Source organism: Myotis nattereri, assembly GCF_964212035.1.
Source record: "Myotis nattereri genome assembly, chromosome: 17".
Classification (NCBI taxonomy): domain Eukaryota; kingdom Metazoa; phylum Chordata; class Mammalia; order Chiroptera; family Vespertilionidae; genus Myotis; species Myotis nattereri.
Window position 1 is genome coordinate 25,148,102 of NC_138092.1, and position 14,744 is coordinate 25,162,845.

General features: G+C 38.6%; 1 protein-coding gene across 1 annotated transcript in view; it reads right to left on the bottom strand.

Annotated features, from left to right (window-relative positions):
* The window catches only part of ENPP2 (ectonucleotide pyrophosphatase/phosphodiesterase 2), a gene marked incomplete at its 5' end in the record, with an annotated part of 98,368 nt that overhangs the window by 33,876 nt on the left and 49,748 nt on the right, over nucleotides 1-14,744 (bottom strand). Inside the window, 3 exon segments of the mRNA XM_081111666.1 lie at nucleotides 1,575-1,683; nucleotides 8,220-8,292; nucleotides 9,078-9,143. Of these exon segments, the coding sequence (XP_080967792.1) occupies nucleotides 1,575-1,683; nucleotides 8,220-8,292; nucleotides 9,078-9,143 (248 nt within the window).

The window sequence follows — 14,744 nt, forward strand, 5'->3', positions numbered from 1 at the left end:
CAATGTTAACCCAGGAAGGGGAAATCTACAAAAAGATATTAATGGAAGATTGGAAGGATCTTCCATTTGTTACATTTCTACGAAGCCACCTACCCCACCTTAGCAGTGAACCATCACTATCTCGCTTTTGAAAACCATATGGAAAGTGCTGAATCGCCATAATCCTTCACCCTCCAGACTAATCCCATGTAGGTGGCGTTAATGTTCTCATTCTACAGACGAGGAGGCTGAGAGTTCGAGAGGTCACATAACGTCTGCCACATCAAATGGCTCTTAAGTGGTGCAGTGCAACAGGAACACCAATGAAACACTGGACCATACTACTTTTTTATGTAAGAGATGCGGTGGCTTCCCCAAACCAAAGCAATCTACTCATCTCAGAAGCCTACACAATGGCAACACAAGGTTTAATCTACCCAAGACTTTTACAATGCTCCATCAGGACCCATCTACTTCTTAAGACATCTGGCTCCAACATGTAACCAAATGCTCTTGAACCCTCTGGGCAACTTCAATTGAATCAGCTGTGTCCCCTGCTCAAAAGTCTCGGTCCTATCTGAAGCTTTCCACAAGGTTAAACCTGTGGAGCATGATTTTGCAGAGGGTCACATTTAGTGCCTGCAAAAGAGCAAGTCAGTCCCACTGTTTTTGTTTTTGTTTTTTAAACCTTCTCACAGATCATCTAGAACATTCTGGAAAGAAAATTTCAGGCCCAGAGCAGAGCTGTTTACTAGGGAAATTTGCCTGTCATACATTCTTAACAAACTATTAAAGAGTCAAACAATGTTCCAGTTCCAGAAGAATGCAGCTCCATATTCCAGGGTCACTGTGTCAATTTAAGAGTTCTGGAATGTAGTAGCTACTTTCCGGAACTCAATCTGAGCACTTGTGAAATAAGAAGCCTCTCTGAGGACTCCCTCCAGCCAGCCCTATAATCACATAATGTTTATGACATTCTTGATCATCTCAAAAAAGGGGCCATGAATGTTTCTACTTTACACTGTGATTTAGAAAAACTGCCTCTTCCTCTCTTTCAACTGTCTTCTCTACTAAAGCAGTGTCCTCTGGTTTTGTCTTGAATTCCCTCAGTGGGTGCAGAGACGTATTTTTACTTATATGCCACTTTGACAAGAATCTTATGTCTCTGCCTCCTTATCATGCTTGGATTTACTTTTTAGTCTCATAAACCCTGTGGACTCCTTTTGGGGATATGGCTATCAGAGATGGGGTATTATTGTCTAAAATGTCATATTTACAGAGGAAGATATTAACATAACAAGCAAATTGCCTGCAACATTTTAATAAGAGAAAGGTTTCTGTAGAAAGGCTTTTCCTACAGAGAATAGGTAGATAGAGGAAGTGCCTGGTTTTGATCAAAATGAACTTGGAGTCACCTCAGGTCATCTCCTAGTTTGAGTCATGGTTTGATATCTTTCCCCATTCTGATGAAATGGGGAAAGAGGTGAAGAGCACGACCTGGGATTCTGAGGGAAAAGGTTCCTTCCTTTCCTCTACACCATCGGAAACATTATCAATGACTCTATCCTATTAACAAAGAAGAAACAAAGCTTTACCATGGTCTCCAACGAAGATGACATTCACACAGCGATGCAGCTTCAGTTGTTTCAGGCCGTCCATTAATTGCCCCACTGTTTTGTCAATTTCCCTCAGAGGATTTGTCATCTGGAAAAAGGAGCAAATTAGTCCTTACAAGTTGTTTTTCCTTTCAGTTTCTCATAGATCTTCTACTCCTAGAACATTCTGGAAAGAAAACTTCAGGCCCAGAGGCAGAGCTTTGTCTAGGGGGATTTGCCTGCCATTCGTGATGGAAAGCTGGTCTAAGCACTTTGTATTCTTTCAGGAGCACAAAATCTCCCCTCATCCAATCCCTTTCAAGATACTTTGATATAAAAGAAATATTAAGGGAACTTTTTTAAAGAGATAAAATGCCTTTCTAAAATGTAACTATTTAAATCCAAGAATTCTGAGAGTGAGCAGAAAGTCAGATGATTGTTTAAGTCTCCTGTGCCCTAGGTGAAGTCACGTTAGGCATTGAACCACAGCAAGAAGATTTAGGCTTTGAACCACAGCAAGAAGACGAAGGCTAAGTGAATCAAAAGCAATTCTGAGGTTAAAGGTAATCTTCACTGGATGCTAAATTAGAACGTCATTAACACAATGCAATCTATCTAATGTTCCAAGTAACTGTCCATTTCTGAGAATAATAGGTTCTTAATAGAAGAACCTCTTCTGCATATCAATTTAGTCCTTTTCAAGCTGATTTTGAGTAAAATAAGAATCTACAAGAGTCCTAGCACACAAAAGTAAACCACTGATCTTATTTAGCCTAACAAAACCCCAAAAACTTAGTTCTCTGAAGAACATGTCCAAAGTCTAAGAAACATAATCCATCCCTTATTTTCTTGCTTCAAATGAAAGTGTCTAACAGTATGAATGCTCCCACATACTAGTGGCCTCTCCTTCATTTTCATCTCTGCAACGGAAAGATTTTCAAGAACATCAGACAAAGACTTGACAGTACTTTAGATGAATTTTAAATTTTAGCTACAATTATACACATGCACTCAAAATGACTGAGATAAGAACAGAAGGGATCTACATATCATTTTTCATCCCGACACACAATATTATCTTCCATTAGCATCTTCTCAGATGACTCAAGACCTTTCCTCATATCCTGTCACCAGTAAAGTCAGTTGTTAACTTGTTTTTCTTCATGATGGGAGTCAGTATTTCAAATTCTGTCCCAAGGAGGAAGTCACAAGTGAAGATTTCAGAATGATAGATGCATAATCTGAAAGGGCTAACAGATGGGGGATTGAGTGGTATTTGCTTCTGAGAACACCATGCTCTCCTCTAAGAACTTTGCCTAGACAAAGAAATACTAAATATACAACATACATCAACCTCGACAATTACTTATTTTCCTTTATTAAACAAGACAACTTAGATAAAATGCGGAACCTACTTCTTAGGGATCAGTTCAGCCCATCATAAATGTGCCTTGGAGGTATCTGAAGGTTTTGAGAATATGAACCTCTAGGTTGCTACGAATATACTAAAAAGACTAGACATTACTTATTATCCCTATGTGAAAACACACAGCATTTTATCTACTCATTACTTCCTCTTTCTTTCTGTCTCAGCTATTCTCTTGTCCATAACCTGAGACCGTTTTAGAATTCTGAAACAGACCACAAATCTAAACCAATTTCCTATTGAGCTCTGATCTCCATTATCTTTGAAGAGTCCCCCAGATACTGTGCTGGGTTGTTTTCAAGAAGCACTGTGAACAAGTGGAAGCAAAGCCAGTAGCCTTCTTCACATTCACTGAAGCCTCAATGTAAATACTAGTTTTAAGGCAACTAACTCTAAAGAAAGTAGAAGGCTTTTTTTTTCCTGCCTTGCTGAAAGTTTAGGAGGTCTTCACATCAGTGTTACCCTCTGCAGGACCAGTTTCTTCTGGACTCAAAGGAAATGATGATGCACCAGAGTTTTTCTGAAACTTATTCAGCTGAGTTTCCAGCCACGGTACTGAAGGAAATCTTCAGCTCAGACCTACCCGCCACAAAGCTTTGGAACAATAGATAAACTTACTTTGTCCTGACGCGTTTCCACAGCATAATGATCCATCCTATGTAATTTTCTTCTTCTTTTCTTTGGAGGAGCAACTGGTCTTTCCTGCCTCCTCTTAGGGATAACCTTCCTCTTAGGTCTCTTAGCCGGAGTAAGAGGTGAGCCATAACTACTCTCCTGTACTGGCGGATAGAGATGTCTGGACTCAGAAGTCGTCTGTCCCTCTGGGTCAGATAATAAAGCTCACACTTTGCCATCTGGGGTCAGTAGAGTCTTAGTGAGAAAAACTAAGGCTCCTTAAGTGAGAAAAAGTTGGTATGAAGGATTATTCAGGGATCTCTATCAAGAGAAACCCCCTAAATTGACCTTGATGCTGCTGTCACAGTCTCTTCACTGAGAACAAGCATATAATTTAAGAGAATCTGGCCATGTAAATGTCTTATGGCCGAGGAGCCTACTGATAGGCGTGGATACACCTGATGGTGACCTAGAATTGTGCATTTTAAAACTCCTGCTTTAGGGAGAGACTAGATCTTGGTTATGAAGAGCTCTCCATCTAAAAAGTACTAGCTGAAAACTAAATAGAATATTAGTCACGTGGTTATTTCAAGGTGACAGTGGGATTCATGTAGGTGGTTCCAGTTCAGAATCTGATAGTTGTCTGTTCACACCACCAACTATATCAAAGCAAGTGTTCTTGGCAAGGAACAGGATAAATTTTAAAACCAAGGATAAACTAAAACATAAATAATAAGCAATCCTCCTTGGTCATGAATGTACTTCCACAAATCAGGACTTTCAGCAGGAGAGAGAACTTGTCACTGACAACTTGGGTTTCTAATACAGAGAACCTCTAAGCCATGAGATAACCATAAATAGAACTGTCTTTTAAAAAAAAATTCTCTTGTATAATTAGATAAAATGTAAAAAGTCATCAATATCTCTTCATCTTAGTACACATATCAAGAAAGAGTAAACTTATACTCTATCAGAAACCCATTTGGTGGGGAGTGGCACTACTATGCATCTTGTTGTGAAAATCTAGAGAGTAATAAATGCCAACACGTAAACTGAAAAAGGAACATAACCTTTTGGGACTTCCCAGATGCTGGAGAAAACCAGGCCCCTGATTTGCTGATGGTGCAAAGGTGAATTAAAGCAGCAAGCTCTGCTGTTTACCTAGCTGATTTCTCTCGGTAGGACTGTCCAGAGACTCATTCAGATGCAGGAAGGGGCAGAAGGAGGAACAATGTTAGTGTATCCACAGAAGAGGCCATCTGCCATGCGATTTCACTGTTCCCAGAGCAAGCAACTGCAAAGGCACTTCCATTTCTGTCTCATCCTCGCTCTCCAGCAGAGCGATTGAAAGACACAGCCCCACAGACTCTGGTTGAGTTTGGTATTATTTTTAAATGCTTCTAGTTTTAGGCAATTCTCCATGAGAAGAGAAGCAAAGGAGAAAGAGGGTTTCTCATTTCATGGTCACTAAATACATTCAGCTAGAGCTCAAGTCTGCCTATCAGACACCCGGCCATTTTGCAAGAGACCTCAACATTCCGAAGACTCTGAAGGCGGGCCCTTCCGATTGCAGCGGGTTAGAGGAGCAGCGGGAGGAACAGGATTTAGTCAAAATGAGTTTTCATCCAGTGATTATATTGCATATATTTCCTTCTTCGAATGTTAGAGGTAGATGGAAGCTAAGTGTTCACTGACCAGCCATACTTTAGTCTGACTTGAGAAGACTTAGCCTGAGGTTATTAAGAGGATGGGAGGAAGAGGGGCAAATTTCCCTGCTTTTCAGGATCCTTTGCCTTCTGAAGGTAGTCACTAGCCAGCCAAAGCTCTGCCTCTAGGCCTGGAAGAGCAGCCGAACGAGGGGTCACAGAGGAAGCATAGAAGGTCAAAAGAGAAAAAGGTTGCGCCAATAATCAAAAGCAAGCATATTTCTGAACATTCACCATTACACTACGAAACCAGGAGCAATAATACACCATTTCTTGAAACTATTAGCCCAATGTTTGGTCATCTAATTGAATAGTCTTTGAGAATGGTCCTGAAAAAAAAGTATACTCAATTAAGCAAGAAAGTAAAAACTTCAACTGTGTATAGCACAAACCATTTTGCTAGACTGAATCATTTCAATGAAATTTCAAACGCAAGATAATTTCTCATTGATGGAAAAGATAGCACGTACCTGATTTTAATAACAATATTGCAGCTAATATAATCTTTACATGCACAATAAATGTATATGATGGATGTATAGGTATATAAACCAATTTAGTCTATAACAGAAGAGAGATTTTGCTGGCTTGCTTTGGTTTTTGTGTTTTAAAGTATAAACTGCCTTTATTTTCTTTCAGTTAAAAATAAGATTCCTAAAACCAAATAAAAAATAGTAACATCTGGAAATATCCTTTGTATTAGGAGAAGAAAGTGACCAGGTTACTAGGTTATCATAACTGAAGACATATTCCAATAGATCCAATTCAGACTGTTTTACCCAGTAAATATGTGAGAATATCCTAGTTACAAGAAGTATTAATACTAAAAAGAACATAGTATTCCTGAATACTTCCAACTCTTAATTCAAAGAATGGTACAAGAAAAATCTGTTTGTATATTTATGAGAAAATGAGCATAAACCCATCATTACAGCAAATTAAAACGTTCTATATTATGCTTCATTTATCATTGCTCAGTACATTAAAAAACTTTTTAGTTTATTTCTTAAAGCATACACACATACACTGAAGTAAGTAATCATAACTGAACTACACATATTAGAAATCCAGAGAGGTCCATTAAAAAAGAATGCTTATTACGAACCCATACAACTTTTAAGAAAATGAGGATTACAAGAGCTTACTGTAAAAAGCCAAGTTCTGACATAAAAAGTCTTGTATAATTTGAACATAGCTATTAACTGACCACTCTGCTTATCTCCTGGCCTGAAGGAGGGTTAAATGATTCCAGGGGAAGAACCCTGGTCTGGGAGTTGGAAGTTCTGAGGTTCTATCTCTAAGGTCACTTATCAGCCGTGCAACGTGAGCAGCCCTAAACCTCCGTAAGTTTCAGCCTCCTGCTTTTAAAAGCATGGTTATACCAAGTGGCTCCCACATCCCTATTTTGCCTATGCCACAGGGTCTTTTAGGGGATATCATTATCTATTTAAAGTCGACCCTTTAAATAGGGCACATGGAACTGCTTAGAGGTTTTTTTGTTTTTTAACATTTTCACAAAATGTGGTTCCATTTGTTCACTTTAATCTCAAAGAAAGACATCCTAAGATAAAACAGCCAGGCTTGCTCTGGCAAAAATAAGTTTGTGTTTCATGCATGCAGATGTTTATCTCATTTTATCATTTGTGTTTCATAATCATGCAACACTGGTTGAACATCAAAGGGATAGGAATAAGAGCATCAGACTTCTAGGACTTCAATGATTTAAGGCAAACTAAGAATGGTTTTTAATAGCCATTAGTTTCCAGTGCTTAAAAAATCACCAGTGACATAATGTGAATGCACTCAGAAATACTTATGGCTCCCTGCTATTTACTGTCTTTGCTTAAACAGGCTGCACTTTGCTAAAAATATTTAAAATAAGTATAGTCCGTATTACAGCTATCCTACTCATCCTTATGCTGAACACAATGAACTTAATTATAGCCAACAGTGTTGTCATGGCCTAACAGTGAATTGAAGGCAATTGCCATTAATAATGTTTTTAAATGATTTCTCAACCAGAATCAAGTTTTATTATGTTGGTGTAGTCCTCATCACTCTACTAAGAATGAGTAGTGGTAATATTGAAAATATTAAAAGGTTTAGCTTTGCAAATGTCATGCAATTTTTAAACGATAATTGCTGAAACACTGGAAGATTTCCATCTGTAGATGAAAGAGGAAAATAATAAAACATCACCATCCTCTTCCCCTCCTGAATTTGAAGTTATACTAGCTACTACCTTACAAACAGATTGTCTTCTACCACATATTAGTGTTTGATAAAGGGTGTCACATTGCTCTGCTAACTAGATTCATTCAACAGTATTTTTCTCCATTAAGAACTAATTTCATTTTTGGAAGTGATGGACATGTTCATACTCTCGATCGTGGTGATGGTTTCACAGGTATATGCCAATGTCAAAATTTATCAAATAAAAAGTTTACAAAGCTGTAACATATGCCTGGTTGACTGTAGCTGACGTACCCCATCTGAACTGCATAATAATTTTAATGAAGTTGAAAGTCAGTTGCAATGTTTTATGCTGCAGGTTTTATCTCCAGATTCCTTTTCATTCCTGTCCCAGTGATGGAAAATGCCAGCCCTTCCCCCTCCTTCACCCTTTGACTAATGCCTGCAAGGCTGGGTATACCCCTCCCATCAACTCCAAGTTTAAAATCTATTTTAATATCAAATCAATCTGAAATGAAATCCCTACAAGAGAAACAAGTATGTTGAAGATTTTTTAAAATGACTTTAGTCTTATAATTCTTTGACTATGTATAAACCTTTCAGGTACATACACCCCGAGAGACTTTGTACAAATCATGAAATAAGGTCATAGATCAGGTAGCCCAGGGACACAGGTTCCCTGCAGGCAGATGGTAAGCTACTAACCTCAGGGCCAAAAGGGCCATATTTGTGTCCAGATAAATCAGGTTGCTCTGAATAGAAGGCATAGACTGAAGGCCTAGAGGAAAATAGGAAGGTTCAGAATCTTCCCCAAACCACATATAACAAAGAATATCCAACATCCTTACACATTTTTTTTTAAATCCTCTCATATCAGGTTAATATCCCAACAACTATTAATCTTACCATGGAAAACATCACATTCTTGTTTTTTGTTTTGTTTTGCTTTCTATTGCTTCCACATCCACCACTCGTAACACCTCCAATACACACCACCACCACCACCACCACCATAATGAAAGAGGAACATAATAAAACATCACCATCCCTTTGATTCCTGAAGGCAGTAACTGCCTGGTACCGCCTTCAGGGATCAAAATTCACAAAGAAAAAAAAAGTCACAGAGGAAAATCTGAACACACACTCAGGTCTTTGATCCTCAAGATAATACAGCCCAGTGACAATTCGCAGGGGCCACGCAATCAGCAGCTCCATTAAAGGGAAAAGTCAGTCTTACTGCTTCCCCAATCCTTGGAATGCAGTTGGTTCATTTATCCAAGCCAGGAACTCCCTTAAAATATGTGGTAGAGGCCAGGATTAATAGATGTAGTAATCCATGTAATTAAATAACCTAGTCTATTGTATCTTCTTAGGGAAGTAAGGCTTAAGGCTAAGAACCACAAAACTTAATAATACCAAACCTTGGTTGTGCTTCTATTCCACAGCCTGTTTTGTTTTGTTTTTTGTTTTGTTTTGTTTTGTTTTGTTTTTACCTAATTCTAACCTAAGATTAAAATATATGGAGGAAAGGGAAAGAAAAATCAGTAAGAGGGAAACAGATACCTTTCGTTGTCTGGCAGGGTGAGCCACTGCAGTATGGTTAATATTCTCCGCTCGTGAGGGATGACCCTGGAGAGTAAAACAAGCAAAGCATGATGGGAGTTTTGTACGGTAATAACCAAAACACGTGGGAGTTTTGTAGGGTATTATCAAGAAAGCATAATGGGAGTTTTGTAGGGTAATAACAAGCAAAGCATGATGGGAGATTGCGTGTCAACAAGCTCCAGCCTGTTGAGCACTTGCTCTTGCACCCAGGCCAAGTGCTCTCTAATTACCACCATCTGTTTTCACTTCGTTGTCGTAAAAGAGCCTCATTCAAATCAGTGTTAGAACTTCCATTTCCACTTGCAACATATTACATTGCTCAACCACAAAGGAGACTGGAAACTGATTCGCAATCAAATGAGGAACCTGCCTTGCTGATCAGAGACTAGGCTGCAGGCAGAAAGGACCCAGGGCTCAGAATCTTTGCCATTTAGTGGGTAAAGCTGTTAGCTGTGGCCACAGAGGGACCAGGATTTACATCCTCAAGCTGCCTTTTTTTTTTTTTTTAATTGATTTTGGAGAGAGAGAGAAACATCAATTTGTGGTTCCACTTATTTATGCATTCATTGGTTGATTCTTATATGTGCACTGACAGGGGATCAAAAGCACAACCTTGGGATATCGGGATGAGCTCTAATCAACTGAGCTACCAGGCCAGGTCCAATCTGCTTCTGGAAGGTGGTGTGACTTTTCGTGACTTCTAAGCCTCTTTGACCTCTTTTGGCCTCAGTTTACTTATCAGTAAAATAAAGATAATAGCAAAACACCCTGCACTAGCTGGCTGTAAAGATGAAATGAGACAAGATAGGCAAAGGGCATGTACAGTTTCTAGCCCCTCATAGGTATAAAAAGAAGCCTTATTTTTATTAATGATCAGAATTAGTTATCGTACTATCTCTAAACACACACACACACACACACACATATATGTGTATATATATATATATATATATATATATATATATATATGCCTTTGGAAACATGATTTAATCTGAATCTTTATGTTCCCCCTCCACAAATAAGGGGTTTAGAAAGGCATTCTTGAAATTCTCTTCGGGCTCTATAAAAATCTATCAGGAACGGGCACATATAATTACGAGCCTGACAAAAAGGGTATAATCTTCATCCACAATGACTTTTGTGTTTTAAGTCTCATTCTTCTGTTGAAATGTAATTACCCTAAGTCTGGCACTCGCCTAAAGAGCTCTTGGCTAACAGGACAGCAATGCATCCTTGGGGAAGTTTCCTTCAGATGCTCACAAGCTGAGTGATGTCTTTATTCATAGGGAAATGTGCTTATTCTTTCCTAGCAAGGAGCACAGCATGCTTTTCTGCTCCAACATCCAACACTAGACATTAGAGCATGTTTATGATGAATTCAAATTAAAGCTCAAGTTTAACTGTGGTTAGTAAAAATCACTGTGGCCAAGAGTGAGCCATAGTGTAAATTGCAGTCTCTGGGTGATAATGATGTGTCAATGCAGACTCACCACTCATGATAAATGTACCACTCTGGTGAAGGATGTTGATAATGGGAAAGACTATGCATGAGTGGGGGCAGAGGGTATATAGGAAATCTCTATACCAACTGCTCAATTTTGCTGTGAACCTAAAACCTTTCTTAAAAACTATTTAAAATGTATCCTGGAATGTTGGGTGAGCCATTTAAACATTTACTCCTTGTGGATGTGAGCATGAGAGAGCATGGAGAAAGACAAATTTTCAGAGCCATGGTAGAAGTCTGGAGTTGGCGGGATCTCTAAACAAGCAGCCTCCCCCATCCCCACCCGCACCCACTCCAGCCTTCTCTGATAGACTAGGGATTTTCCCTTCTCAGGGGTCTCGCGCTGTCTAAACCAGCGGTTCTCAACCTGTGGGTCGCAACCCCTTTGGGGATTGAACGACCCTTTCTTTCACAGGGGTCGTCTAAGACCATCCTGCATATCAGATATGTACATGATGGTTCATAACAGTAGCAATATTACAGTTATGAAGTAGCAACGAAAATAATTTTATGTTTGGGTCACAACATGAGGAACTGTATTTAAAGGGCCAGAAGGTTGAGAAACACTGGTGTAAACCATCCTACTCAGAAAATCATGTTTACCATAAAATAAGTCCTCATCCAAGCAAATGCCAATTGAATAAATGTGACCTCGTTTATTATATCTTATAATTGAATTAGAAATAGGCATAGCAAAGTCAGGTTAATCGCATAAGAGATTTAATTTGTCAGCCTTAGAAATCCCCTGAACAAAAGAATTACGTATTTTGAATTCTTTCCTAATTAAAAAAAAAAGCAAATGCCTTTTCATCTTCTCTTACTTCACTACCTACATACAAGCTGCTTTATATTACATAATCGGCGTTAAGTCATAAAAATGGACTTTGATGAACTCATTTGATGCTAGTGGAAAAATACAAGCTGTTAGAATTTGTGTCCAGTTCAGAATGCTCTTACGCAGCAGTTCTCAACCTGTGGGTCACGACCCCTTGGTGGTCGAACAACCCTTTCACAGGGGTCGCCTAAGAACATCCTGCATATCAGATATTTACATTACAATTCAAAACAGTAGCAACATTACAGTTATGAAGTAGCAACAAAAATAATTTTATAGTTGGGTCACAACATGAGGAACTGTATTTAAAGGGCCAGAAGGTTGAGAACCACTGCTTTAAGGCTTTCATTGGACAGGGTGCTTGAACAGTAGGGGGCAGGGAATAAAACATCAACTCAGAGGCCAGAATGTCTGGGTTTGAATCCTGACTCCACATGTGATGGTGATGAGACTGGCAAGTTACCTAACCCTTCTGTGCCTCTATAAAATGATGGTAATATTACCAGACTGCTGTAGGGATTAAAAGACATAACATATATAAAGCATTTAGAATAGTGCCTGGCACATAGAAAGAGTCTGGAAAAATGTTAGCTTTTACAATTATGTACTGGAGTCACAGGTCCTAAGGGATGATATACTCATTCAGAAGATATTTGTTAAAAGCTTATTATGTTCAAGGCATTTGTAGGAATAAAATTAAAGATAAAAGATACTCCTACCAAAAAACAAAACAAACAACCCAAAAAAACAAAACAAGAAAAAACAGAGGAGTTACCATTCTCTGCTTGGAAAGATAAGCAGGTCATTATGATTCCCTGAGCGGGACTGAGTGTGTGTGTGTGTGTGTTAAGAGTATAAGATGACAACATTGGAGGCCTGAGTATTCATTCTAAGTATGACCTTGAGCACAACATTTTACCTCTCTACGCCTTAGTATTCCAATCTCAAAAAATGAGGTATTGGACAAAGTGGTGTCTAAATTTCCTAGGAGTTCTAGATTATCTTTATGAAATAACCGCAGACCAACACAACATGGCCCTTACCCATTAGTGTTTAAAATACAATTCAGAGTCAACATAAACATATCTGACAAAGGAAGAATGTATGTCCACACAGAAATGAAAATAGGGTTCATGCTGTCATCGTGATCATCACTGATTGATACAGAATTTGTCATAAGACCTTGTACATTGGACATGGTCAGAAATAAAAAAGAATGCAAAATGAAGGACTAGATAAGGTATTTAGTGATAAAGGAAAACAAATTACCTTAGGACATACATAGCCATTTTCTGGTCATGTTAAAAGAGATAATGTAAAAAAGAAAAATAGCATTTATTGGTTGTTCTCTATGTGCTAACTATCCTACTAAGCACTTAAATAAGTTAACTCATTCTATTTTCACAATACCCTATGATGAAGGCACTACCATTCCCATTCAAAGATGAGGACATGGGTTTAGTGAGAGATTACATCACTTGTTCAAGGTCAACAATCTATTAAGTGGCGGAGCTGTGATTAGAATCAATCTAAACACTCATATATAAAAGAAATTACTGGCCTTGGACATGAATTGACATTTTTATAAAATGTAACAGCATCGGCTGAGGATGATTTTGAAATGAAATACTATCACTTAAAAGACAAGAATTAGCCGAAACTGGTTTGGCTCAGTGGATAGAGCGTCGGCCTGCGGACTGAAAGGTCCCAGGTTCGATTCCGGTCAAGGGCATGTACCTGGGTTGCGGGCACATCCCTAGTGGGAGATGTGCAGGAGGCAGCTGATCGACGTTTCTCTCTCATCGATGTTTCTAACTCTCTCTATCTCTCTCCCCCTTCCTCTCTGTAAAAAAATCAATAAAATATATTTAAAAAAAAAAGGCAAGAATTATCTAGGTTGCAGCACAGAATCATGTTAAAAAGATGGCCTTCTAAGTCTATGGCTTGAATCTGGTTTTAAATTAAAAATTTTTCTAAAGGCACTATGTGTAGTGCCTTTACACATATTCCATTAAATAACTGGAAATATGATCATGTTTTTTTAAGTTACAAAAAGATATTTTAAATAGAAAGCAAAAAATGAATCCAAATCATTTTTAAGATATAGATACAAGAAGAATGGCCTGAGAAGCAAAACAAAACCACAGACATCTTTGGAGCACTCAAAAGCCACCTTCTTGTAAGTGGTTGGAAATGGGTGGAGAAAATGGCCATTCAAAACCAGAACACTGGGCCTTTTCAATAAAGCTTTATAGCAGTTGGGGGGGGGGGGGTAAGGGCAGGGACTAAGTATTAATTACATTGTTGGCTCCTCTCCATTTTGCCAGGCAAATATGTTGTCCAACAGAAAAAATCACTTCTATAAGTATCTATGACAGTCAAGGGTCATAGAAAAAGTAATGCGTAGGATTAAGCTAGTAGATCAACATGCCATTTACGTAAAGTGTCTGACGTGCCCATGTGTATTTCACAACTCAGAAAACCTCTTTTTAAAAAAGGGAAAAAAGACTTTTAAAGGAGTCCTCTGTCTTCGCTTCAAATCACCAAACCCAATTACAACTTAACCATTCAAATCTGAAAAAGCTACTTTTATTCCTGAATTTGTAGAATATAGACAGTACCACTCTGGATTAATTTAAACCTGTGATTGCTGTCAGCACACTACTATTATAGAATAGTCAAATTTTTGTTAAGGAATATGGGGCAAACATGGAAACAGCTTTAGGTGGTTTTTTAAAAAAAAAGATGGAAAGAACATCTCAGGAGGAACAAAATCCCCATGAAAGTCTAAACAGATTCCTTTTCTTACCAAGAGCTTAAAAATAATCAACATGTTGGCACTTTTATTAGGTAAGTTTCTTCTACTTTATGAACATTAACTACTAATCTCCCCATCACCTGGGGGAGTAGGTAAGTGGTCCCATTTTCCTACTTAGGGAAATCCTGGGGTTCACTAGGAAAATGGGGTGAAAATAGAGGCTTTCCCTGCCTCCTGTCTGGAATATCCACTGTCTAGACCACTATATCAGCCTGAGCCCACACTACATTTTTAAAGTTGTGAGTCAAAATAAATATAGAAGGTTAGAATATCTATATATATAAAAGCCCATGTGACCGTTCAACCATTCAACCGGTAGCTATGATGCACACTGACCACCAGGGGGAAGAAGCTCAATGCACTGGCATGGAAACATGGAACAGACTGATGAATCTCAGAGGGAAGGGGGAAGGGGGGAGGGCGGGAAGAGATTAACCAAAGATCTTATTGCATACTAGAGGCCCGGTG